At 40.2% G+C, this 27177-nt stretch overlaps 1 protein-coding gene across 1 annotated transcript; it reads left to right on the plus strand.

The window, feature by feature from the left end:
• The first annotated feature begins 5780 nt into the window (after positions 1 to 5780).
• On the plus strand, positions 5781 to 26455 carry SFXN4 (sideroflexin 4). Its single transcript, XM_029284773.1, has 11 exons — positions 5781 to 5802; positions 5903 to 5957; positions 7467 to 7492; positions 13090 to 13143; positions 13237 to 13320; positions 17846 to 17908; positions 19740 to 19827; positions 21763 to 21878; positions 22899 to 22984; positions 24865 to 24973; positions 26070 to 26455. Exons 7-11 carry the CDS (start codon positions 19809 to 19811, stop codon positions 26142 to 26144), a joined length of 405 nt encoding a protein of 134 aa, XP_029140606.1. The 5' UTR covers positions 5781 to 5802; positions 5903 to 5957; positions 7467 to 7492; positions 13090 to 13143; positions 13237 to 13320; positions 17846 to 17908; positions 19740 to 19808; the 3' UTR covers positions 26145 to 26455.
• Positions 26456 to 27177: the final 722 nt, after the last annotated feature.

The raw sequence follows: 27177 nt of genomic DNA on the forward strand, positions 1-27177 counted from the left end.
TTGACAGACCAATTGCAGTCTTGATTTTGATCGCGGGTTGATTTCAAAAACTAAATGCAAGAGTAACGATGCGTTGGGCTGTTCCTATATTTATTCCTAGCCTTGAAGCTAGGGAGGGCAGTCACCCCTCTCCTCCCATCTTGTGACTCCGCACCTCCCTTCCCCCTTTTCTGGAAGGCGGGAAACGGGGAGAACCATTCCATAGGGATTCGAGTTTTTCGTGTAAAAAAAAACAACGGGAGCGTTTGAAGATCGAATCGGCGTCCAAGGAACAAACGCGCAGCGGTGAGCATGAATGACGTCAAAGGCGAGGGGATGAACCCGCATCGCCAAAAGATCTCCACGGGTGGGTTGACTTTGCCGACGTTTTCCGGAACAGACGCTTTCCGGCGCGCGGCCATCCGAGCATGATGGATTTAAATTTGCAGTTTTGGAGAAACGAGGGTCAAGTACGGTTAACTGTAAAGCGTGACGCCGCGGGCGGGAAGGGGCGGGAAAATGACCGTTCGAGTGCCGCCTGGAAGTTAAAAGGTGGACGGGGCGGGTATCGTGGGGAAGCGAGGCTTTGCTCTCGGTTGGCGCAGGGAAAGGGGTTCGACCTAGAAAGGGCGATCGTAGGACTAAATGGCTGGCCGGGGGAACTTCGCCCTCGCCTGCAGCCATTCTGCCCAGGAAATGTGGAGATTGAGCTGGCGTGGAAGGAGTTATTTCTTCGATTCGGCAAAATACACAGTAACGCAAGCAAACGTTGTAAAACGAGGAAGGAAAAGCCGCACAGCAACATTATGACATTCCCATTCCCGAATGCTCAGCAATTATTAAGTCCAGTTGATAAAAGCCTAGTGCAGGGGTAGGCAACCTTGGCTCTTTTATGACTCGTGGACTTCAACTCCCAGAATTCCTGAGCCAGCATAGCTGGCTCAGGAATTCTGGGAGTTGAAGTCCACGAGTCATAAAAGAGCCAAGGTTGCCTACCCCTGGCCTAGTGTAATAAACGAGACCTTATTCAAAGTCGCTAGATATATTAAACTTGTTCTGTTCCTAAAGTCTATTCAAAAATAAGCCTTATTGATTTCAGTAGGGCTTGCATGCTTTTTAATGAGTATAGTATCATACCCTGCATACCTACTCATTATCAGGGTTAAATAGGATTCATATGACTACAACCACAAAGCCTTTCAATTGTCCCATCTCTTGAATGGGCATAATTTTATGACTCTAAAGAAAAGGGATGCACTTTGATGGTATCCAAAAATTTGGTTCTGAAAGCCATACAGTATTTTAACCTGCTTTGCAGAGTTCTTGGCCTCTGCTGCAAATAATACTTGGAAGCAGAAGGAATGGGGATGGTTTCTGGATCTGTTTGCTCTTACGTGAAACCTATACAGCATGCATTAAGGATGAGAAAACAAAAAAAAAAGTCCCTTTTGGTTGTCCTATACTAGGAATCCTGAAATGTATTCAGAGAAAGAAATGGAGGCTGAATGCCTTCAACTCTGTGAGATAATTGTATTCTAAGCTCCGGGTTACCCTCTGGATAACAGTCCAACATTTGGGGGTCACTTCTTGCCCAGTTGATTTTCAGTAAGTCTAGTAGAAATATAGAACAGGTGTGGCTTAATAGAAATAACTTTTATATGAAGTTGTTTTTGCAAGTTACACTATCATAAGAGTTGATAAGCTTAATGTTTCCATTAAAAACAACCCATTTCCCCATACTTGCAACAGGTGAGAGTGAAATAATATTTTTAGCCCCATCTTTCCTCACATATCAACCCCTTGTATCAAAATGCACCCCTCCTCTAGTTGATTTTTCTTGTCAAAAGGATGTGATTCTTTATTTGAGTTATTGAGTCTCCCTGAATCACATGCCAGAAAGATCAAGCATGAAGTTTCAAAGGACTATGGCGTATGCTTTTCATGGGTGACTTGACTATGCTGGGTGTCTTGTTTACTCAAAAAAAAAATCACAGGTTCAGTGTAATGGAGAGCTGCTTTGGGTTTGAAGTGTGGATAAAACTACTGGGTTTATGTTATTGGGCAATTTTGACTAATTTTAGCATCACTGCAAAAACATATTCAAGCTCAGGTATCTTTTAAATCTATTTCTTTAGACTTTTTCCAAAAGATTGAAGCACTGGATAGAAATTTTGGACCCCTTGGTCATATTTACACGTGAGGTAAGAACCTATGTATTTAAGCTGTGGATACTGAAACTTGAAAGCAAGCTAGAAAGCATTTCTGTGGGCACATTCATATGACTTACTAAAAATGTACAGGTAGTCTCTTGTTTACTGATTGCCTTGTTTAGCAACCATTTGAAATTGTGCTAAAAAAAGAGTCCTTTGGATTGAGATGGCTGGCTATAGAAATTGAATGAATGACATCTTTGTGATCAATCTTTGCATTTACGACCATCACAGCATCTCACAGTTACATGATCACCATTAGTGTATTTCACAACTGACTTATGAATAGCAAGTTAATGGTAACTGAAGAAGTAAAATGTACATTGCAGTCAGACGATGTTTCCAACCACAAAATAACAAGAGTTGGGAGGGACCTTGGAGGTCTTCTAGTCCAACCCCCTGCTCAGACAGGAAACCCTATACCATTTCAGACAAATGGTTATTCAGTCTCTTCTTAAAAATTTCCAGTGTTGGAGTGTTCACAACTTCTGGAGGCAGGTTGTTCCAATAATTAATTGTTCTGTCAGGAAATTTCTCCTTAGTTCTAGGTCGTTTTTCTCTTTGGTTGGTTTCCACCCATTGCTTCTTGTCTTGCCCTCAGATGCTTTGGAGAATAGCTTGACTCCCTCTTCTTTGTGGCAACCCCTGAGATATTGGAACACTGCTATCATGTCACCCCTCGTCTTTCTCTTTATTAAGCTAGACATACCCAATTCCAGCAATCATTCTTTATACGTTTCAGCCTCCAGTCCCTAATCATCTTTGTTGCTCTTCTCTTCACTCTAAACTGAGGATTATCTGTAGATGCTGCATCAGCTGCAGCCTCCTTGTCTTCTTGGCTATTTTAAAGTAGCTAACTGAGCAATATTACCTTGTCTGTTTGCTTTTTTTTCTCCAAACTCAAATCAAGGCAATTAATATTCTCTTCAGCATCAGAGCTACTATAATAAAGCATGTGGGGAAATGAATGTTTTTCTAACCCCCCCTTTTTTAAAAAAAAATCCTTGCATGCCTAGGTTAAATAGAACAGTAAATTTTGGAAATGGAGTAGTGAAAATATAGCTGCTAAAACAATTCCTAGCCATTCCTGCAACTTGTTTCATTTTTCCTGGAACAACAAGAGCCATGAATTAGCCATCAGTTTGAGACAGGATATCATGCTAAACCAAAGCTAGATCAAATAAGTGCAAGCATAGTTTCAGACTGCATCATTAAGACAACATGAACGATGCGTAACATTTTCTTGATTCAGACAACATACAAAATACAACCAGCAGGGCCATGCAAATGGAAGAATAAAATCAGGCAGCTTGCATAGAAATGATCGTTAATATAATATGCTTGTTATTTTTCCACAAGCTTTCAGTCACAGTAGCATTATTTTAAAGAAAAAAAAAACATTAATTTCAAAGTGTTATGATGTGTAATAACAAATATTTGAAAGAAAGAATTAACCCATGTGTGTTGGCCTGGGATACACATACAGTAGAGCGAACCACTGCATTGCACCAAATTCAGGCTGTCACCAAAAAGAGCAATTCTGTTGCTTTTAGCTTTGAGGCTCTTTGCACTTCCTTATTGGTCAAAAGATACAGGTACTTCAGCTTTTTCTATTACCCCCAGTGGGAAAGAAATAGTGCTGTTCCATTAATGGTCAGTGAATATATTTAAAGAAGATTGAAACAGGTTCCCTGCATGAATACATAAATGGTTTGGGACCGGAATGAATATGCTATGGTATATTACTGGTCTGGACTCCTCACATCCTTCCTCTCCTTGAAAAGTCTTGCAGATCGGATTGGAGCAACAGGTCTGGGAGAGAGAGACAAGCCTTCCCCTGATGCTTTCTTCTGGATCAATTTGCGTCCTAGAAGCTGCTCTGAGTTTGTCCCTTCACCCTCCACTTACCTATAAGAATGGGGTAGAGAAAAGCCAGGCGCAATACTGGTTGATTGTATTTTGTGTCACAAAACACTCAGTGGAAAAAAACGATAACATCACAAGAAAAGAAATGCTTATTTATAGGGAAAAAACCCCCCAGTTTATTTCCACTTTTCTTGTAAATACAGGCAGACATTAATGCATCGAGAGATCTTTTACTGAATAGTGGAGAAGATGTAACGTCTTTACAAGATAAAAAGGTACAGTGATGTTGTGAACATGCTTGTACATTACATTCTAGTGTGCAAAAATGATTAGGTTTCTCGTTGCTGTGCCCTGATATCTAAGCTGAGACTCGAGGCACGAGAGAGGAACTGAATTTGCAACTGAATTTTGATCCCAGCTCTCCTCAAGTGAGGCTAAGCCACCAGCTTTGTTCATGTGATACTGTCTGTAAAGTAGTCGTGCATTGATGCTGCTGAACACATTTCTAGTGTGACTCCAGTAATTACCTCTGTCCTGTGACATCCACACTTTGAATATAGTGATCTGTAAAGAAGCCTATTAATGTGAGCAGTTTTTGTATGTACCGTATATGCAGTCTCTCGAAGTGTGGACAGCGGGGCCACACTACTGCAACAGAACTAACATAGGTAGAATTTCTACTGTATCTTCTATAGCAACAGTCTCCAAACTTTTTGGCACTAGGGACTGATTTCATGGAAGACAATTTTTTCAGACTGGGGGAAGGAAGGGGAGAGTTCATGTGCTATATAGATCCTGCGCATACACAGATGAAGCTTTGCTTTCTTGCGCGGCCCTGTTCCTAACAGGTCACGGAATGGTACTGGTCCGTGGCCCTCGTGTTGAAGACCTGTTCTGTGGAGCCTGTTCTTTTTCCAATTATACAAGTCCGTAGGTATGAATAAATATATCCTAATGTATAAAGATCAAAATAGATGTTGAAAAGGAAACAGAAGTATGTAAAGTTTGGGGGAACCATAAATACTGACGGAACAACAAAGTCATCTTGTAGGGGAGATGGTGGCATAAAAAATAAATAAATAAAAAGCTTTTGTTTGTTAGTTTTAAAAGAATGCCATAAAAGAGAGTGACTGTAATCACATATCACAGCAAGTCACAATGCTGGCTAATGTACGCTTATTTATTCCTAGTAATATAAGTGGATCATCAAATCTTCAAATATTTTCTTTAGATTGTGTTGCATATGAAATCCTGGTTTGGTCAGACAATATTTTCTAGCTTGCTCTTAGTTTATAAGAATCTTAGGTTTAAACCACAAGAAATTTATCTAAGCATACTAACAAGTGAAATGAACGAACTGTGAGTATCAGCCCAGGATTCATTCTTGACAAGCCAATTTTAATTAGTTCTGAACTTATATACATATCTTTTTACTTCTGTATCTATATTTCATTATCCTATGATTTAAATGTCACAATTCCTTTATTTGAGATGAAATACAACTTAAATGAAGCTATCAGATTTTTTAAAAAGTGATTTAGGATATCGGTTATGATGTAGCAGATTATGTGAAAAAGCATTATTGATGGACAAAAAAACCCCAAAACATTTCAAATCATCCCATCAATGGTTCTTGAAAAGCTAAGCCATTCCATAATATATAGTCAGCTATAAAATGGTTTCTGACCTATCTCTTAAATACTGCTTTCCAATGTTTTAGGTCAGAGATGCTTGGAAAATAAGTCTGGTGAGTTTTCCTATTATATTTAGGAATTATTTTAACGTGATCTTTTCATCTTTTAGTAGAGATGTTCTAATCAATTTTATATGTATTTTTCTTTTCTCAGCTCTGTGTGAATCCCAGCACTGGCGATACAATTCCTTTCTTCTTTAGAGGAGGAGGTTAGTTTCAAATGTCATTTTATTGCAATTTGAACTCAGCTTTTTCCAGTACTTGTTTACTTGTTTGATAACCCACCTTCCATTTAGAAACTCAAGGCAACAGTATGCAAGCTCCTTCTTCCTATTTTATCCCTTAACGACCACCCTGTGTGGTGGGCTGGGACGAGGGAAGCGAGGGGTCCAGCAATAACTTTGGAGCTCTGTGATTGATGATGGATTTCAATCTAAGTATTCCCATTTATAGTCCACCACCTTAATCACTTCCCCATACTGTTATTAGTACTGATGAATAACATAATAGGAAATAAAATTAATTTTGGTATACAGGTAGTCCTCGACTTATGATCACAATTGAGTTCCAAATTTATGTTGCTAAGTGAAACATTTGTTAAGTGAGTTTTACTCCATTTTATGACCTTTCTTGCCACAGTTGTTAAGTGAATCATTTCAGTTGTTAAGTTAATAACATTGTTAAGTGAATCTGGGTTCCCCATTGACTTTGCTTGTCAGAAGGTCACAAAAGCTGATCACAAGACACACAGACACACCCCGGACATTGCAACTGTCATAAATATGAACCAATTGCTAAGCATCCAAATTTTGGTCACATGTCCAAGAGATGCTGCAACGGTCATGTGAAAAATGGTCATAAATCATGTAACTTTGAATGGTTACGAAATGAACTGTTGTCGGTCATTATTGCTGTTATTAATGTATATTATCCATAGCCTGCATCTATTTACTTGTATTCCTGGAATGCATGTTAGAATATGATCTCAGTATTAATTTATAATTTGTTTTTAGTAGTGATTGTGATTTGATAAATATGTGAATATATTCTAATAGACACAGACAGGCATTATAAATCATGCTAAATTTTAATGTAGTTTGTTTAGTTTGGGCTTAGTATATTACATGCACCCAGACATTGTAGTTGGTAAACAGATTTTTTCTTGTGTTGACTCTGGTGGTTATAGTTTATTTAGTACACTATAGTTGAACAAAGCATAATTTAACAAGATATTTAAAATAAATAACCATATAGGTCTTCTTAAATGCCATATCTTTATTATTATACATAAAATATAATTTAAAAAATAGCCCAATCCATGTTTTTTAAGGCTTCATTGTCAATTTTTAAATCTTTGAGCTTAGCAATATTTGTCTTGTTAGGACTTGCTTCCAGCATGTAGGAATGTGGAGAAAATTAATTTAACATCCGTTGCATTATTGAAGCAATTAATTCCTAGACAGTGGAGCACAATTTTCCCTTATTTTAAATAACCTCTAAAATTTCCATTGCTTATTCAGTACCAATAATTTCCTAAAATAATGAAGTATAAAACTCCAAAAAAGCCATAAGGCCCGTCATTCATGTTTTTGCGTACATAGTGCCTAATTTATAATTACTGTATATGTTGACATTTTTATATTATTTATTTTTCTATCACTCCCTTATATGCACCAATTTGCTAACTGGACAGTTTTCTTTCTCTCTCTCTTTCAAAGGTTTTGTGTGTATTTCTGCTTCATTGGTGAGTAACAGTGAAAGTTTTCAGAATATGCACTCAGAATATGCACTCAGGCAACAGGTCACTGGCCTGCTGGTAAACCATAAACCGTACCAGACATTATCCAAACAGGAGATGGAGGCTCTAGAACAACTCAAGAGGGATAACTCCATCGTCGTACTTCCAGTGGACAAGGGGAGGGCCACGGTTGTGATGGACAAGGTGGCGTACACGAACAAGGTGCTGGAACTGCTCCAGGATAGAACAGCGTACAGGGTGGTTGATAAGGACCCCATGATCACACTCAGGAATTACATCAACAAACTTTTGGACGGCCTAAAACGGAGTAAGAGATTGGGGGAGGATGTTCTGAGGAGGATACGCCCCAGCGATTCGGCACTGGCCAGGTTCTATGGCCTGCCTAAAATCCATAAGGCAGGCATTCCCCTCCGCCCCATTGTTGCATTCAGGGGCACCCCCACCTCGGAGTTGGCCAAGTGGCTGAGTGGCCGTGTTAACTACCTGACCAACGATAGCACCACCACAGTAAGATCGGCGGAGGAGTTCCTGGGCAGGATTAAGACCCTGAGGGTGGAGGAGGATGAGGTGATGGTGTCCTTTGACGTCATCTCCCTCTTCACTTCCATCCCTCAGGATCTCGCAGTCGCAACGTTTAGGGACTGCTTGAGCCGAAGGCACCTGGAACAGCAGCAGGACTCTCTTCGAACTGAGGACCTGATAAGGTTGGTGGAGGTATGCTTAAGAACTTACTTCACCTTCCAAGGCACCATGTTCGAGCAAATTAAAGGGACGCCCATGGGGTCCCCGATCTCTAGCATAGTGGCAGAGGTGGTGCTCCAACAGTTGGAACTCGTAGCGATGGCCCGGTACCAACCCAAGTTCTGGGCCCGCTACTTGACGACACGTTTGCGGTCGTCAAGAAACATCAGAAAGCTGACTTTATGGGCGTGCTTAATTCGGTATACCCTGACATCCAGTTTACGATGGAGGAGGAGAGCCAGGGCACCCTGGCGTTCCTGGATGTATTGGTCCATCGGCAACCAGATGGATCTCTAAATACAAGGGTATACCGGAAACCAACGCGCACGGATAGGATCCTCCACTATCAGAGCAACCATCCGGTGGCCCATAAGGTCAGCTGCGTCAGAACCCTGTTCAAACGGGTGCATTCCCACTGTAGCACGAGCAGAGCGAAGAAAGAGGAGAGGGACTATCTCTTCCGGGTGTGCAAGCGCAACGGGTACCCAGTGAGATTCGTTAGGCACCACAGCACACCACCTGAACCCAAAAGAGAGCAGCCGACGGAGGAGTTGACGTCACAGCCGGTGTTGGTCACCCTCCCGTACATCTGCAATGTCTTGGAGGCCACAGCGAGGATACTGGTGCCGCACAACGTGAAAGTTGCACACAGACCCAACCGGACACTCCGTGCCGCAGCCATGCGCCCCAAGGACCCACTCCCCAACATGGAGAAGTCGGCAGTCGTATACAGAATCGACTGCAGGGACTGTTCCAGCAACTATGTTGGGGAGACCTCGAAGAGGGTGAGAACTAGGGTCCATGAGCACAAGCTGGCAATAAAACGGGGCGAGTGTTACTCCCAAATATGGGCGCACATGGCGGAGTCTGGCCATCGGTTCGACTTCGACAATGTGCGTGTTTTGGCTAATGACGGCACGAAAGGGGGACGCTTGCTTAAGGAGGCTTGGCTCTCAGACAGGGATTCAATTAATCGGCATGTGGACCTCTGTCCAGCGCATTTAGCGCTGAGGGCTTGGAGCACAGGTAGCAACCCCCCCATCCGGCTGGAAGTGTTGCAACAGAACATTGGGAGCGCCAGTGGAACCAACAGAGGGCACTGTGAGAGGAACGTCGCCTCCCCCCCAACTGCCCCCAAACATCCAGGCACCATGGGGGCCGTGGGCAGTGAGTCCCACAATAAAGAAAGGGGTGCAACCCAGAAGGACGTGGAGACCGACAATGAGGGAGAGCATGAGACCGACGACTGACCCTCCAGGAACCCCCTCCCCCCTCCCCCGGGGACGCCGGGGTAAGGCGGCGCACACTAACGGGACGATGATGGAGAAGCGGGGCCTCCGAATACCCTCGGCGGGGGCCAGTGGCACCAGTGCGGGGGGTAGTCGTGATGACCCGGCTGAGATTGAACCGCACGGAGATGATAGGACGGAGGCTGACAGAGAAGAGGGGGGGGGCAGGAGGGTGGCTACCCGATTGTGCATGAGAGAGGGGAAGAGGAGCCCTCTGAGTCGCCCTTCGACCCAACTGCCCCACTCCGCAGCGCCGTTGTGCTTGAGCCAACGGGAAGCACGGGGCAACCCCCTGGGGGCCAGCGGTCGAGCTAAGAATGACAGACAGGAAGGGGGGAGGAAACGACCCAGGCAGGATAACATCTATGGAGGAGATGGGTACGGGGGCAAGGAGAAGGGGGACGACGAGGAGAACGAAGGAAAGGAAAAAGAGGGAACGGGGGACACGATCAGCGAGGAAAGAGGGGGGAGCGCAAAGGCCGGTAGGGAGGGAGAGGGCCCCAGAAGGATAGTCACTCGATCGCACACGGAGGAGAGGAGGAAACCATTGAGCCGCCCCGCGCTAGCGGCAGTGGCCCGACCACCCCACCCCGTAATCCCGTCATGCCCGAACCATAGAGGGGATGGGTATGGGGGCAAGGAGAAGGGGGCCAGCGAGGAGAACGAAGGAAAGGAAAGAGAGGGGGTGGGGGACACGGTCAGCGAGGAAAGAGGGGGAAGCGCAAAGGCTGGTAGGGAAAGAGAGGGCCCCGGAAGGATAATTACTCGATCGCACACGAAGGAGGAGAGGAGGAAATCATTGAGCCGCGGCAGCGGCGGCGGCCCGACCACCCCACCCCGTAACCCCGTCGTGCCCGAACCAACGAAAAACATGGAACATCCCCCTGGGAGCCAGCGACTGAGTTAGGAACAGCAGACAGGGAAAGGGGAGGGAACGACCCGGACAGGATGGCATTGGCAAGAGGGACGGATATGGGGGGTGAGGAGAAGGGGGCCGACAAAGGGAACGAAGAGAAGGAGGAGGCGAAGGGGGGGAATGAGCCTAGCCAGCCCAGGTGGGGTGAGTGGAAGAACGATGGAGGCGGATTGTTGAGAGGCACAGGGGATATGGGAGGCGCGATCAGAGAAAAAAGGGGAAGCGCCCGTGAGAATGGCAGCGAGGTGACTGGGACCAGCTGGACTCCAGGGAAGGGAATAGGCACCCCGAGCCGGGTGGGTTTGACCAACATAGGGAGTAAGAGCGCAGGACCACACGGGCAGGCAGGGCAGGGGACACGACCGAGGAGAGTAGGAAGGGGAAATGTCCCACCCGCCCCCGGCCCGCGAGAAAATGAGTTAGGCGAAGGCGACCGTACGGGCAAGTGTTGCAGGATAGGAACAACCAGCGGAGGGAAAACCACCGCCGGAACGCAGCCGGTGCAATCAGGACCAGTAACGAGGTCCAGGGGCCGTGTGCAGACCGTATTCAACCTATAAAGGACTCTCCCATGGACTGGCTTTCTAAGCCCTGATGATGTCAGCAGTGGAAGCTGACGAAAGCTTGGCGTATGTGTATTGGTATTAAACTCTTATAGTTTAATGATTTTACCCTGGTGTTTACTTTTATTTATTTATTATTGGTATATATATATATATATATATATATATATATATATATATATATATATATATATATATATATATTCAAAATTTGGATTGCTAACAAAGAATTAAGGGAGAACTGGAATAGCCATTTCAAACTTTTTAGTTCTTTTCAACCAGACATACCCTTCTGAGATTCAAACCTGGGCTGTCTGCATGTTAGGCAGATGTATTAACCTCTAGACCACAGGCTCTTTCTCACTTTGTCAGCTATGAGACAGGGGAGAAGAATTATCTTGAGTTTGGTGCACCCTGTCGGCCCAAATATGGGAGAAAGGAATCTTTTGCCTGTATCTGCTCAAACTAGAGCCATCCACAGGCTTAGCAGTCGCAACTGCGACATCATATGTGTTTTTCAAAATTTGGATTGCTAACATTCCTTTCTCCCATATTTGGGCCGACAGGGTGCACCAAACTCAAGATAATTCTTCTCCCCTGTCTCATAGCTGACAAAGTGAGAAAGAGCCTGTGGTCTAGAGGTTAATACATCTGCCTAACATGCAGACAGCCCAGGTTCGAATCTCAGAAGGGTATGTCTGGTTGAAAAGAACTAAAAAGTTTGAAATGGCTATTCCAGTTCTCCCTTAATTCTTTGTTAGCAATGCAAATTTTGAAAAAACACATATGATGTCGCAGTTGCGACTGCCAAGCCTGTGGATGGCTCTAGTTTGAGCAGATACAGGCAAAAGATTCCTTTCTCCCAATCTTTATGCAGTGTTTCAGTGCAGAGAGAACACATATTGCTGACAATTTCTGGAGAGCAAGCTGGTGGTGTATGTCCTTTCCTGTCTTTGCACCAGTCCAAATTGGCCACACAAAAGAGGGAGATACTGACAAACTCTGAATCACCTTCGATTCACAGAATGCAACATTTCTTAAGAAAAGATCCCTTTTCCTCTTAAGCAGCCCAGCGATGAACGATAGGTGGAAAGGAGAAGAAAACAGATGATTGGGAGAGACTCATGAAATCAACAAACATAAATGAGGAATAAAATTTGGTGGAGGGACAATAAAATAAACTGCTTAGATGAGAGAAGAGGTGAGATTAAAAAAAAGTACCTGAGAGCTGAGAAAAGTAATTCATTCGATAGATTATTCAATACATATTGGGAATGTACCTTAATGCATTTTCAGGTATCAATGTTGAATTGCTTTTTTCACTTCTGTAAATATTGAAGAATTTTTTTAAGGGAACCAAGATCAGACACAAGCACATTTAGCCTCCAAGGACTCAGTAGACAGAAAACATTACAGGCCCATTGTGAATACACATGCTGATTTGCAGAGTGTACAGATCAGGGGTGTGAAACTGCTGGCCTGCGGGCCGGATGCGTCATGCCGAAACCGCATCCCCCCTATTGCCGGCAATGGGAAAAAAGTTGCGATATGTCGTGACACGTAACATGATGTTGCGAGTTTGACACCCCTGGTATAGATGAAGCAGCTTTTTAAATGTAGGAGTTGCTTTGCTTTTTATGGTGCACAAACAAGTTTTATGAAGATTATTGTGATGTACGAGTTGCCATAACTGTTGCTCAATTTATGTTATCCCAAAAAGCACAGAGACCAAAAGATTGTTTGAATGCTTTTAAAGACAGTGGTTAAATAATATATCTGGCAGATTAAAGTGGTGTTAGGAATAGAATGCATGGTATGTTCAGACTACTCATTGATTCCAGTTGCTTCTTTAGAGTCTATTGACTGGAAATGAAGTAACTTGGGAGCAGTTATCTCACATGGGATCCGTGGTGCCAGTAGCAAATTTAGATTCGGGCCTGAAAAAAACTGGATATTTGCTTCTGAAACTACATGACGGTACTATAGCAAAGTATAAAATGATCTGCTAGTGCAGGTATATATATCTTTGCAATATTGTCCAGATGTGTTTCCCATATAAATTTCTATTTACAGGCTGCAATTGCTTCCTTACCATACAGAACATTTTTGACATCGTTTTCCCAGCAGGTACTGGCTAAGCCATTCATTTTGTATTAATTTGTTTAGATTAATTTGTTAACTCATGTTGATACTGTGCATTTGTAATTTCAAATTTTGCAGTTTCTTTTCCATGCCTATATTGGTGGATTCAGTTTGGCAAACAGGAATTCTGTAAAAAGATCATTGGAGAATGGTGAGAAAAATGTAAGTATATGTGGCAGATTGCAACAATCTTTTTTGCAGTGTAGTGAATAGGTGTGTTTTCATGGTGTCACATTTTTTGCTTACAGGAACTTTCATGGAAACAGGCACTTCTCTCTATTGGGAGCATCCCAGGTTTGGCCTTAATAGGAGTATGTATTATCAATTTCTGCCTGGTTTTTGTTTTTTAATTATGCTTTTCTTTCAAGGAAGAGTAGCATATGGAGTGGCATGGATTCATGCATGGAACTATTTGTTAATAACTGATTAATAGTAATGAAGAGCTATGGTGGCACAGATAGAATATAGTATTGCAGACTAATTCTTCTGACTGCCAGCAGTTCGATCCTGACTGGATCAAGGTTGATTCAGCCTTCCAAGGTCGGTAAAATGAGGACCCAGATTGTTTTGGGCAATATGCCGAATCTGTAAACTGCTTAGAGAGGGCTATAAAGCGTTATGAAGGGTGTATAAGTCTAAGTGTTATTGCTATTAATTTATACAAGGGATTGTTAGTGTGATCTAATGGTTTTCCAACATTGTTTTTAAATGAGAAGAAAATTTCTTTTTCAGCATCCTTACTTAAAACTGCCTCCAACCATATGTTCAAATTCAATGGGTAATGCCTAAATTTAACTTATCATGCCTATTCACTGAGATGTGAGCTAAACTTAGTGCTCTTTATTTGTATGTTTGCTGTCTTCATAGTTTTCCATAGATTTTGTAGTGTCCCTGCTCTTCAAAGCTTGATATATTTCCAATTTCTTATTCTAGACATGAGTCTTTCTTGCATAACTATTTATTTATATCATGTCTAGATTGATAAACAGCAAAGTGCCACAGAGAGCATGTACTAATTAAGGAGAAAGACAACCTGTAGAGTTTACTATTTTTTGTTCGGTTTCAGGATCTATAATTAAAATATCAAGGTTACACACAAACATACATACACACCAATACCACGACTCATATCTAATCAGAATCCCTCTGGATTTTGATTTGATTTTCTTAAATTATTAACACAGGCAACCTATTTGTGACCTGAGAATGATTTCCCCCTTTCCTCCTCTGCCTCTATGGTAGGAGTCAGAAATCTACCACTCAGAAGCTGGATCTGGACCACCAACCAAAATCATTCAGCCCATTGTCCCAAAATAAATATACCCACCTGCCACAGTTCTAAAAAAGTTTGGAATTCTATCTCAGACTTGATGTAGAACTGTACTACTGTCTATTAACAAATTGTAATGATTCAGATGGGTATTATGAGCCCATGTATATATGTTTATGGGTTACTTAGATCTTTCTCCTCTCTCCATAAGCATTTCTTTCCCCAGTCACAAGAGGTTTCCTGAGCCTCTGCTGAGCACACTCTTATATTCTCCTTTGAACATGGCTCAAATTCTTCTAAGAAGCAATTCTTTAAGATTCACCCTGAACTTTTAAGTGCCGGAATATTTATCCAAGAGAGGTTGTTTGCTCACAGACTTGATCTTTGGCTCCTGTGTGGAAGAAGGTTGCCAATCTCTGCTCTTGTGGCTAAAAGAGACCTGATGTCACTAAAAGGGGCAGTGGTACTTTGACTCTGTTGTGTTTTTTGGTTTGGGAGACTGGGAGTTAAAGGACAGAAGAGGCACACTAAACTTAATAGAAGACTAATATCCTATTTTAGACCTTATTTTTAAGGGGGGGGGAGCAAATAAAAATGTGGATAGCTGAAAATTAGCGATTTTACATTGAAGCTCAATTTGGTGACATGGGAACTAAAAAAGTGGATATGGGCTTGTTGGGGATAGACTTATTAACATTTAGTGGAAAAAGCTTATAGTCAATCCCTCTTTTTCCATGAAATAAAGCTGAGTACAAAATAAAAATGTCACAATCTCTCTCTCCCCTCCCTTCCTCTCCCTTCTCCCTCTCTCTCTCTCTCTCTCTCTCTCTGAAACGGTTGTTTTCAGACTCTCCCTCACTATGTTATAGCGCGTAAGAAATCACTAAATACTCCAGGGCATTTCTTCAGCAAGTTCATGGCAAGTGCTTTTTTTGGTGAGTAAAAGTGTGACAGTTCTTTGAAACATTAGTTACAGGTATTCTATGCTGTCAACAAGTTTGTCTTATATAATTGTTGCTGTTCTATCAGGTATGAGCATTTTTTCAAATATAGTATTTATGTTGTAAACATAACAGTTTCAAAATGTAGCCATGTTGTTTAAAAATTGTCCTTGTTGAAAAAAAAACCCTATTTCAAATGTTGACAAACACTGCTGATGCTGGAAATCAGCTACGCAGGTCCCATTTCAATGTTTTATTATTGTTTGTTTAACAAGCCTCATGCTAGGAAAAAAAAAATCACATTTTTTATTCCGAATAGATGCTAAATACTGGTCATATTTCCTAGAGGAACATATGTTCCTTTAATACTCTGCAATAAATCCAGAGTTATCTTAATAATCTTTTTGTTAAATTTTGTTCATGTTATCCCTAAATGTGACAACAGTAGGGTAAGATCAAATCGCATGAAGTAATATTCTGATTATGTGGGACAGACAGGGAGCAAGCTAACCACAAACTGCAAGAACACAAGCGTTCAGACGAGGAGACCCGAACTCATTGGTAGCCTCACATTGCAATGAACAAGGACATACATTTCAATTTTGCAGCTACTAAGATTGTTGGCCGTGCAGGTACAAAGATAGCCAGAGAAATGATTGAAGCCTGGGAAATGGGCCCCTTGTCAGTCAACAGGAATGCTGATTTACCACCAGCTTATCAGGAGCCCAGGGCTTGACAGCACAAGGAGACAACAACTGATTGCCAGCCATCAACATACCAGTCCGAAGGCACCACATAAATAGGACTCACAGAATAGCCCAAAGGACATATTTCAGTAGAGAGAAATTCCCTGAAGATGGGCTCCAGCTCCAGTTCTAAAGCTTGGAAGAGTAAACCTTTGGTCCCAGTGATCGACCCAGATTCGATCTTGCAAGATTCTGAGTCCTGAGATTCCTGGGTTTACTTCTAAAAGTTGATCCTTGGTCGATAAAAGGATAAAAGTAGTCTTTATTAATAAAGTGATTTTCAAGTGTTTCTGTAGCCTTTGAGGTATAAAAATCCTGTTGGTTGATAAAATACAAGATAGTGATCCTAGTCCAACCTACTTTTATTATTAATTATGAGTCAAGTATGTTTAGGCAGGAGCTTAACATATTTTATGGGAGTGCCCTCAATTGGCTACCCTACCCCAAAGATTGCTTTCTTTTATCCAAACTTCTTTGATTTCCTCTTGAAGTTCAATGACCATAAGCGTAACAATTATGTAGAATTTCAAAGGCACTGCCTCCAATTTCTCATTCCTGTAGTTACCTTAAATACTTGGAATAAATTTAGCCCATTCTCCCAGAAATAATTTAAAAGTTACAGGTTGATCGCACATCCATTAGTTTCAAACTCAGAATTGTTTCAATTGCTAGGTGTTTTTTTCTGATAAAAAGGGCAAGCTAATCAGAATTTCCCATAGTCAGTATCTGTTTTTTCATACGTTATCGTACATAGCGTACACCATATTATTGCTTCCTCCATGGGTGTATCCATAGATATTTTTTTTAAACTGACTCAGAAAATTATGAAGAAAATTAGAGTACTAGAAAATTTTGCCAATTTGGCTGAAATTTCAGTATGAGCCAAGAAAACCCTGGAAACTAAACTTTCAGCAGTTTCCGCGTAAGCCAACTGATTATCAAAATCATAATTTTTGGAAGACTCTCCAGCAATTGCAGCAGAATTTAAGCCCAATAGTGCATTTCTTTCTGTTTGTTTTTTTAATTTTACAATGTCTGCCAGAGGTCAAGTCACTCTTCTGCTTTGCTAATATAAATGTTATCACAAGAATTGAGAGTTAAGGCTAATAATTCTTGTTTATATTTCTTACTGAGCCTGATCTTTTCCCCTGTTCTCTGCAGGTGTTCTCTGTGCATTCAATGTGTTCATAGTCAGAAACTTTGAACGTGAGAATGGGATTAAGGTCATGCATAGCACGGGTGAAGTTATTGGAATGTCTAAGGTGGCGGGGAAAAAAGTAAGTGAAGGAACAGAGATGTTTCCACTGGCTTGATTTTCCCCTTTCTATTCCATTTCAACTAAACCCTTTTATACTCAATTAAATTAAATCATCACAGGGATGTCATTTATAAATTAGAAGGAAAGCCTATCAAAAGCTACTATGACAGCTACAGTTGCAAGAAAAAGTATGTGAACCCCTTGGGATAACGCGGAGTTTTGCATGAATTGGTCATAAAATGTGCTCTGAACGTCATCTAAGTCACAACAATAGAAAAACACAGTCTGCTGAAAATAATAATACACAAACGTTACATGTTACCATGGTTTAATTGAACATAACATGTAAACATTCACAGTGCAGGGAGGANAATGGTGAGAAAAATGTAAGTATATGTGGCAGATTGCAACAATCTTTTTTGCAGTGTAGTGAATAGGTGTGTTTTCATGGTGTCACATTTTTTGCTTACAGGAACTTTCATGGAAACAGGCACTTCTCTCTATTGGGAGCATCCCAGGTTTGGCCTTAATAGGAGTATGTATTATCAATTTCTGCCTGGTTTTTGTTTTCTAATTATGCTTTTCTTTCAAGGAAGAGTAGCATATGGAGTGGCATGGATTCATGCATGGAACTATTTGTTAATAACTGATTAATAGTAATGAAGAGCTATGGTGGCACAGATAGAATATAGTATTGCAGACTAATTCTTCTGACTGCCAGCAGTTCGATCCTGACTGGATCAAGGTTGATTCAGCCTTCCAAGGTCGGTAAAATGAGGACCCAGATTGTTTTGGGCAATATGCCGAATCTGTAAACTGCTTAGAGAGTGCTATAAAGCGTTATGAAGGGTGTATAAGTCTAAGTGTTATTGCTATTAATTTATACAAGGGATTGTTAGTGTGATCTAATGGTTTTCCAACGTTGTTTTTAAATGAGAAGAAAATTTCTTTTTCAGCATCCTTACTTAAAACTGCCTCCAACCATATGTTCAAATTCAATGGGTAATGCCTAAATTTAACTTATCATGCCTATTCACTGAGATGTGAGCTAAACTTAGTGCTCTTTATTTGTATGTTTGCTGTCTTCATAGTTTTCCATAGATTTTGTAGTGTCCCTGCTCTTCAAAGCTCTTCCAATTTCTTATTCTAGACACGAGTCTTTCTTGCATAACTATTTATTTATATCATGTCTAGATTGATAAACAGCAAAGTGCCACAGAGAGCATGTACTAATTAAGGAGAAAGACAACCTGTAGAGTTTACTATTTTTTGTTCGGTTTCAGGATCTATAATTAAAATATCAAGGTTACACACAAACATACATACACACCAATACCACGACTCATATCTAATCAGAATCCCTCTGGATTTTGATTTGATTTTCTTAAATTATTAACACAGGCAACCTATTTGTGACCTGAGAATGATTTCCCCCTTTCCTCCTCTGCCTCTATGGTAGGAGTCAGAAATCTACTACTCAGAAGCTGGATCTGGACCACCAACCAAAATCATTCAGCCCATTGTCCCAAAATAAATATACCCACCTGTCACAGTTCTAAAAAAGTTTGGAATTCTATCTCAGACTTGATGTAGAAATGTACTACTGTCTATTAACAAATTGTAATGATTCAGATGGGTATTATGAGCCCATGTATATATGTTTATGGGTTACCTAGATCTTTCTCCTCTCTCCATAAGCATTTCTTTCCCCAGTCACAAGAGGTTTCCTGAGCCTCTGCTGAGCACACTCTTATATTCTCCTTTGAACATGGCTCAAATTCTTCTAAGAAGCAATTCTTTAAGATTCACCCTGAACTTTTAAGTGCCGGAATATTTATCCAAGAGAGGTTGTTTGCTCACAGACTTGATCTTTGGCTCCTGTGTGGAAGAAGGTTGCCAATCTCTGCTCTTGTGGCTAAAAGAGACCTGATGTCACTAAAAGGGGCAGTGGTACTTTGACTCTGTTGTGTTTTCTGGTTTGGGAGACTCGGAGTTAAAGGACAGAAGAGGCACACTAAACTTAATAGAAGACTAATATCCTATTTTAGACCTTATTTTTAAGGGGGGGGGCAAATAAAAATGTGGATAGCTGAAAATTAGCGATTTTACATTGAAGCTCAATTTGGTGACATGGGAACTAAAAAAGTGGATATGGGCTTGTTGGGGATAGACTTATTAACATTTAGTGGAAAAAGCTTATAGTCAATCCCTCTTTTTCCATGAAATAAAGCTGAGTACAAAATAAAAATGTCACAATCTCTCTCTCCCCTCCCTCCCTCCCTTCCTCTCCCTCCTCCCTGTCTCTCTCTCTCTCTCTCTCTCTCGCTCTCTCTCGCTCTCTCTCTCTCTGAAACGGTTGTTTTCAGACTCTCCCTCACTATGTTATAGCGCGTAAGAAATCACTAAATACTCCAGGGCATTTCTTCAGCAAGTTCATGGCAAGTGCTTTTTTTGGTGAGTAAAAGTGTGACAGTTCTTTGAAACATTAGTTACAGGTATTCTATGCTGTCAACAAGTTTGTCTTATATAGTTGTTGCTGTTCTATCAGGTATGAGCATTTTTTCAAATATAATATTTATGTTGTAAACATAACAGTTTCAAAATGTAGCCATGTTGTTTGAAAATTGTCCTTGTTGAAAAAAAAACCCTATTTCAAATGTTGACAAACACTGCTGATGCTGGAAATCAGCTACGCAGGTCCCATTTCAATGTTTTATTATTGTTTGTTTAACAAGCCTCATGCTAGGAAAAAAAATCACATTTTTTATTCCGAATAGATGCTAAATACTGGTCATATTTCCTAGAGGGACATATGTTCCTTTAATACTCTGCAATAAATCCAGAGTTATCTTAATAATCTTTTTGTTAAATTTTGTTCATGTTATCCCTAAATGTGACAACAGTAGGGTAAGATCAAATCGCATGAAGTAATATTCTAATTATGTGGGACAGACAGGGAGCAAGCTAACCACAAACTGCAAGAACACAAGCGTTCAGACGAGGAGACCCGAACTCATTGGTAGCCTCACATTGCAATGAACAAGGACATACATTTCAATTTTGCAGCTACTAAGATTGTTGGCCGTGCAGGTACAAAGATAGCCAGAGAAATGATTGAAGCCTGGGAAATGGGCCCCTTGTCAGTCAACAGGAATGCTGATTTACCACCAGCTTATCAGGAGCCCAGGGCTTGACAGCACAAGGAGACAACAACTGATTGCCAGCCATCAACATACCGATCAGAAGGCACCACATAAATAGGACTCACAGAATAGCCCAAAGGACATATTTCAGTAGAGAGAAATTCCCTGAAGATGGGCTCCAGCTCCAGTTCTAAAGCTTGGAAGAGTAAACCTTTGGTCCCAGTGATCGACCCAGATTCGATCTTGCAAGATTCTGAGTCCTGAGATTCCTGGGTTTACTTCTAAAAGTTGATCCTTGGTCGATAAAAGGATAAAAGTAGTCTTTATTAATAAAGTGATTTTCAAGTGTTTCTGTAGCCTTTGAGGTATAAAAATCCTGTTGTTTGATAAAATACAAGATAGTGATCCTAGTCCAACCTACTTTTATTATTAATTATGAGTCAAGTATGTTTAGGCAGGGGCTTAACATATTTTATGGGAGTGCCCTCAATTGGCTACCCTACCCCAAAGATTGCTTTCTTTTATCCAAACTTCTTTGATTTCCTCTTGAAGTTCAATGACCATAAGCGTAACAATTATGTAGAATTTCAAAGGCACTGCCTCCAATTTCTCATTCCTGTAGTTACCTTAAATACTTGGAATAAATTTAGCCCATTCTCCCAGAAATAATGTAAAAGTTACAGGTTGATCGCACATCCATTAGTTTCAAACTCAGAATTGTTTCAATTGCTAGGTGTTTTTTTCTGATAAAAGGGGGATCTTTAATTCAGATTACAATGCAAGCTAATCAGAATTTCCCATAGTCAGTATCTGTTTTTTCATACGTTATTGTACATAGCGTACACCATATTATTGCTTCCTCCATGGGTGTATCCATAGATATTTTTTTTTAAACTGACTCAGAAAATTATGAAGAAAATTAGAGTACTAGAAAATTTTGCCAATTTGGCTGAAATTTCAGTATGAGCCAAGAAAACCCTGGAAATTAAACCTTCAGCAGTTTCCGCGTAAGCCAACTGATTATCAAAATCATAATTTTTGGAAGACTCTCCAGCAATTGCAGCAGAATTTAAGCCCAATAGTGCATTTCTTTCTGTTTGTTTTTTTAATTTTACAATGTCTGCCAGAGGTCAAGTCACTCTTCTGCTTTGCTAATATAAATGTTATCACAAGAATTGAGAGTTAAGGCTAATAATTCTTGTTTATATTTCTTACTGAGCCTGATCTTTTCCCCTGTTCTCTGCAGGTGTTCTCTGTGCATTCAATGTGTTCATAGTCAGAAACTTTGAACGTGAGAATGGGATTAAGGTCATGCATAGCACGGGTGAAGTTATTGGAATGTCTAAGGTGGCGGGGGAAAAAGTAAGTGAAGGAACACAGATGTTTCCACTGGCTTGATTTTCCCCTTTCTATTCCATTTCAACTAAACCCTTTTATACTCAATTAAATTAAATCATCACAGGGATGTCATTTATAAATTAGAAGGAAAGCCTATCAAAAGCTACTATGACAGCTATGTGTTACCTCTATTAAAGGAGGTAATAGATGGTTTGAGGTTCTGGAAATGGAAATGGAAAAATGTGATTCTGCTTGTGTCCTGCTTGTGGATTTTGATAGGCTCTTGGATTAGTCAGGCTTTTGACCTGATCCAGCATGGCTATTTTTTTGTTCTCAATTTCTGTATTTTGATAGTCAGTTTCATTTAGTAGCACTTTCCCCATTACTTATTTACCAGAATTTCCTTATGAATATGCATTTGGTGCATTTCCACCCAAAAGTGGGAAATGTTTGGTTTGGCCCTTTGTTTTGTGGACTTCCCAGGCTCTATAATCATAATAAGGAAGGCTAATTGCTTTGATTGTAATTGTCTGTACTGTTAATTTGTTAACCAGAGTGACTTGGGAGATTGGATTGTCTTGTATTGTAATTTTTTTCATTTAATTCCAAAATCATTGTTTTCTTATACTATACATTTGTGATACATAGCTCATCTAATGGAAACACATATTCTGGTAGCCCTCATTATGACAAAGATGGCCTCAGCAGCATTTTAGTCGATTTGAATTTAGAATAAAACTGGTTCTTTAAAATTAAAATGTTCAACTCCTAATTCACGTTGTGCTAAACTGATCGCTGCATTAAGTTTTATGATATATGCATTTTTATTTTCAATTCTATCAGCCACCCAGCTGGTAGAAATTGCCCATAATACTCAGCCCTGGCCACCCTCTGATACCACATTAATTGGATACGCTTGCAAAAACTTTTAAAAATGTGGCATCCAGATTCATAAAAGTGCAAGCTCTTAAGAGACCTGAATATATTGTGATTCTAACTTTCCTTTTGTGTATATATATGTGTGTTTTTTTCCCTTCTGCGCAGGCTGTAAGAGAAACAGCATTATCCCGAGGTATACTCTTTGGTGTGCCAATGATTATTTCTGAAACTGCTGTGTATCTCATAAATCGGTAAGATAAATAGGTTTCCTCAACCAAATAACCAAGAAAAAATCAAATAGAATATTATATCCATTATCAATAATGAAATAATATAACAGGGGAACTATAATCCTTGTGTTAGCCCATCTTGAACATGGGCCAATTACTTCTTATTGAGATTTGGTCTAGCTCAGGGGTAGTCAACCTTGGCTCTTTTATGACTCATGAACTTCAATTCCCAGAATTCCTGAGCCAGCTTAGCTGGCTCAGGAATTCTGGGAGTTGAAGTCCACGAGTCATAAAAGAGCCAAGGTTGACTACCCCTGGTCTAGCTGCTGATTCATCTAGCCTAGAAGAATTCAGGACCAAATAAGATCCTTTGAGGGTTACAGAATCTGAAGTACCCTGAATTCTCAGGGAAATTTTTCAGGAACTGTAGCTGTGTTAAGATTGTGATCACACTTTGGATTGATGCAGGGAGAAGAGCTGTTAACATTAGCAATCCAGATAACTCTGATTGCCTATTGGCTACTAGAGGTAGAATTTCCATGCTGGCATTCTCCTAAATCATTTAAGAAGTATCTAAAAGATCACTTCTATCAGTATCTATTAGCATTAGCATTAAAATCAACAGAGATGGTCCTCCAGCTCATCCTAGAATGGTCAGGTGTGAACCTTCTAATAGCCAGCATTAGCCTTCTTTTATGAAATTCTCTCCCAAGGAAAGTACAACTAGATTCATGCTGTCTTCATAAGTTAACTGAAGACATGCCTGACCATTTAGTCATTTGGAGGATCACAATATATCTCAGGGTCAAATTCCTTCTTAAGTTTCTTACTGTAGTTTCCTTTTTAAAATGAACGTTATTTTAATTCCTATACTAACTTTCAAGAATTGATGATTTTTTTGAAGGTGATGTTTTATTATTACTTTCTTGTAATTTGCTGTAGGTCTCCCGAGAAAAGAATGCTAAAAAAAATAAAGGGGACTTTTTCTTTCTGTACAAATTTTGTGGGGCTATAATTGGAACAATATATGATGAATTCAAAGAGACAAAAGAATAATGTTCTTCTAAAATGCTTTATACGCGAGATGCTTTCAGGATGTCATACTGGGCTCTGAATCTGGAAGGGTTTTTGCACTCTCCCTCCCTTCCCACCCAAAAAATCAAATTGTCAATATTTGGCAGCAAAGCATCAAAGGAAATATTAGGCTATAGTTTATTATTTTTTTTAAAAAAAAATACTCCACTCCCAAGGAGTTGAATGTCCCATGCCTTTCCTTTCAATTAGTACCACCATCCTCCCTATAGTAGTGCTTGGCAGCCAAAATAACAAGAATAACTAAGCATAATTCTGGCTGCCGAAAGTTTCCTGGTATCCATCTAAGAGGCCAGGCATCAATGGTTTTCTGGTTTGGGGAGAGCAGCTGAAAAACTTCCTTTTTGCGCTGCTAAGTCAGTACAGGTAGTCCTTGACTTATGACCACAATTGAGCCCAAAATTTCTGTTGTTAAATGAAACATTTATTAAGTAAATTTTTGCCCACTTTACGACTTTTCTTGTCACAGTTGTTCAGTGGATCACCGCAGTTGATAAATTAGTAATCTGGTTGTTAAGTGAATCTGGCTTCCCCATTGACTTTGTCTGTCGGAAGGTCGCAAAAGGGGAATCACACGATCTTGGGACACAGCATGAACCAGCATCTGAATTTTGATCACATGACCATGGGGATGCTGCAAAGGTTGTAAGTGTGAAAAATGGTCATAAGTCACATTTTTCAGTGCCATGGTAACTTTAAATGGTTACTAAACGAACTGTGGTAACTCGAGGACTACCTGTAAGCCCCAACGTCTTGAAGATTTATCGGTGCCAGGCTGTGTAATTACTTGTCCTTTCAACTTTTTGCAGCAGAAGAGTTTTCCCACAAAGGTCAATGATCTTGAGAGGGTTTCTGGTATATTTTTTCTGTTGGTTACTACTGCCTGTTTCACTGAGTTGGATTCCACAGTTAAGAGAGGTAATCGGCATGTTTCATTTTCTTTTCAACTTTTGATAATTGGGTAGATTGAAGGGTTAAACGGCAGTGCAAATGAGCAAAAAATATAAACCCTGACGAATAAAAATCAGAAGATACATTAAATGGGCTGGGTTCTCTTAAGTGAAAGAGGGGCATTGGGTTTACTGGGACATGCAAGCATAGAAACTCCCAGAAACTGTTAGGATTGGAATTGGGATACGGGTAGTCCTTGACTTACAGCCACAACTGAGCCCAACATTTCTGTTGCTAAGCGAGACATTTGTTAAGTGAGCTTTGCCCCATTTTACAACCTTTCTGGAGTGAATCCCTGCAGTTGTTAAGTTAGTAACATGGTTGTTAAGTGAATTTTGGCCCAATTTATGACCTTTCTTGCCAGAGTTGGTAAGTGAATCCCTGCAGTTGTTAAATTAGCTAAGCGGTTGTTAAGTGAATCTGACTTCCCCATCGACTTTGCTTGTCAAAAAGTTACAAAAGCTGATCACATGATCCGAGGACGCTGCAACCGTCATGAATATGAACCAGTTGCCAAGCAGCTGAATTTTGATGTGACCATCAGGATGCAGCAACGGTTGTGTGAAAAACAGTCATAAGTTCCTGTTTTCAGTGTCGTTGTTAACCTTAAACGGCTACTAAACAAACTGTTGTAAATCAAGAACTATCTGCACAGAGATGTTCACAATGTCCAAAGTTTAAAATTTGTAGAGTTGGAAATTTAACACATGGGGGACCAAAGATTGACAAAAAAGGAGAAGGGTGAGAAGTACTTAGATGATTTTAGAGTTTGAATATAACTGCAGTATTAAACATATTGTCATATTTTCCTAAACATTTCTATTTGATTTCAGAGGATTGGGGAGATATTTCATTGTAGGAGACAAGTTTTTTTATTATTTATTGCCTACTCAATTGTCTTGACTTTTGTGTTACTAATTCAGAGACAGTAATGTGAGATTTTGATGTAAATTGTAATACTTCAATCTCCTATGATTTCTGTAAGCCATGTCTTTGTACAGAAGTGAATCCAGGTGGTTAAAATAACCCAGTAAGAAATTTAAAATGTTCTCTTATTTTTCAGATAAAGAGAAACGAACTTGAGCCAGATCTGGTTTCTTCCACTAAAGAAACGTTTTTTTATTATAGGGGAGTTTAATAGTGGGAGACCTTAATGGTTTTCTAAGAGTGCCATTCTTGTAATGATGAAGCTGGCTTTTATGCATAAAAGAGGAACTCTGGTAGTAAGAGTAGAAAGTTGGTCTGAAGTATTTTGAATCATCTGTAACAAAAACTGAAGATAAGTGGGAGGGGGAGAATAATCATGTTGTTATTGATACTTCTCTGTACAGAAAGGATTTGATTTTGCAATCTACGTATATCTGAACAATAAAAAGGCTGTTATTCAAGAAACGGACCTCTTAGCTATAAATGCAAAATCTATTGCATTGTGAACTGCCTTCTACAGCTTTTTTTTTTTAAATGGAAGGAGAACTTGTGCGATAAAATGAGATGTTGGATTAGGGCTGGGGACACTCGCATTCAAGAGCATTTTCAGCCATGGCAAAACAATCTGCAATTTTGATCTGCTACTACACTCTCTCTCCTTCTCTCTCAGCCTGACATATTCCTTTTGGGCAAAGAAGTGATATGTGTATTGCTTAGGGATTCTGGAGAAAGGACCGGAAATAAATCTAATAAATTACATGGAATAAAGTTTGCCTTGGTCTATATGTTCTTGCCCTTCTAATGTGCTAATCCTTAATTTAACTGATATCTTAGTTCTTATTACAGTCTGTAATCTGTTTCCCAGAATTGCTGTAAATCTGGGGTACAACCCAGTCATTCTTGGAGTTACCAATGCCGGGGCCTACTTAAGGTGATCAGATGTTAGCTAGGTGCTGCTATTTGTTATGACAGTCTCTTACAAAGAAACCCCTTTCTTGTATACCCAGAACTGGAGACCAACTATTAAATGCATAAATCAACCTTTAAAAAAATTGAATTTGTTTCTTGTTTGAGTGGGTAGACTAGGGATTACGCAGTCTATTACAGAGGCCTTCTCCAGCTTTCTAAGAGCTACTAAATTTCCAGAATGAATTTTTTTGTGCTTGTTTCTTATAGTTAACAGGACAAAATAAATACAAGGATATATTGACTTTACATGCTGATTGATAAGGGAAATATTGCGT

Source organism: Protobothrops mucrosquamatus, unplaced genomic scaffold (genome assembly GCF_001527695.2).
Source record: "Protobothrops mucrosquamatus isolate PMUCROS unplaced genomic scaffold, P.Mucros_1.0 scaffold930, whole genome shotgun sequence".
NCBI classification, from domain to species: domain Eukaryota; kingdom Metazoa; phylum Chordata; class Lepidosauria; order Squamata; family Viperidae; genus Protobothrops; species Protobothrops mucrosquamatus.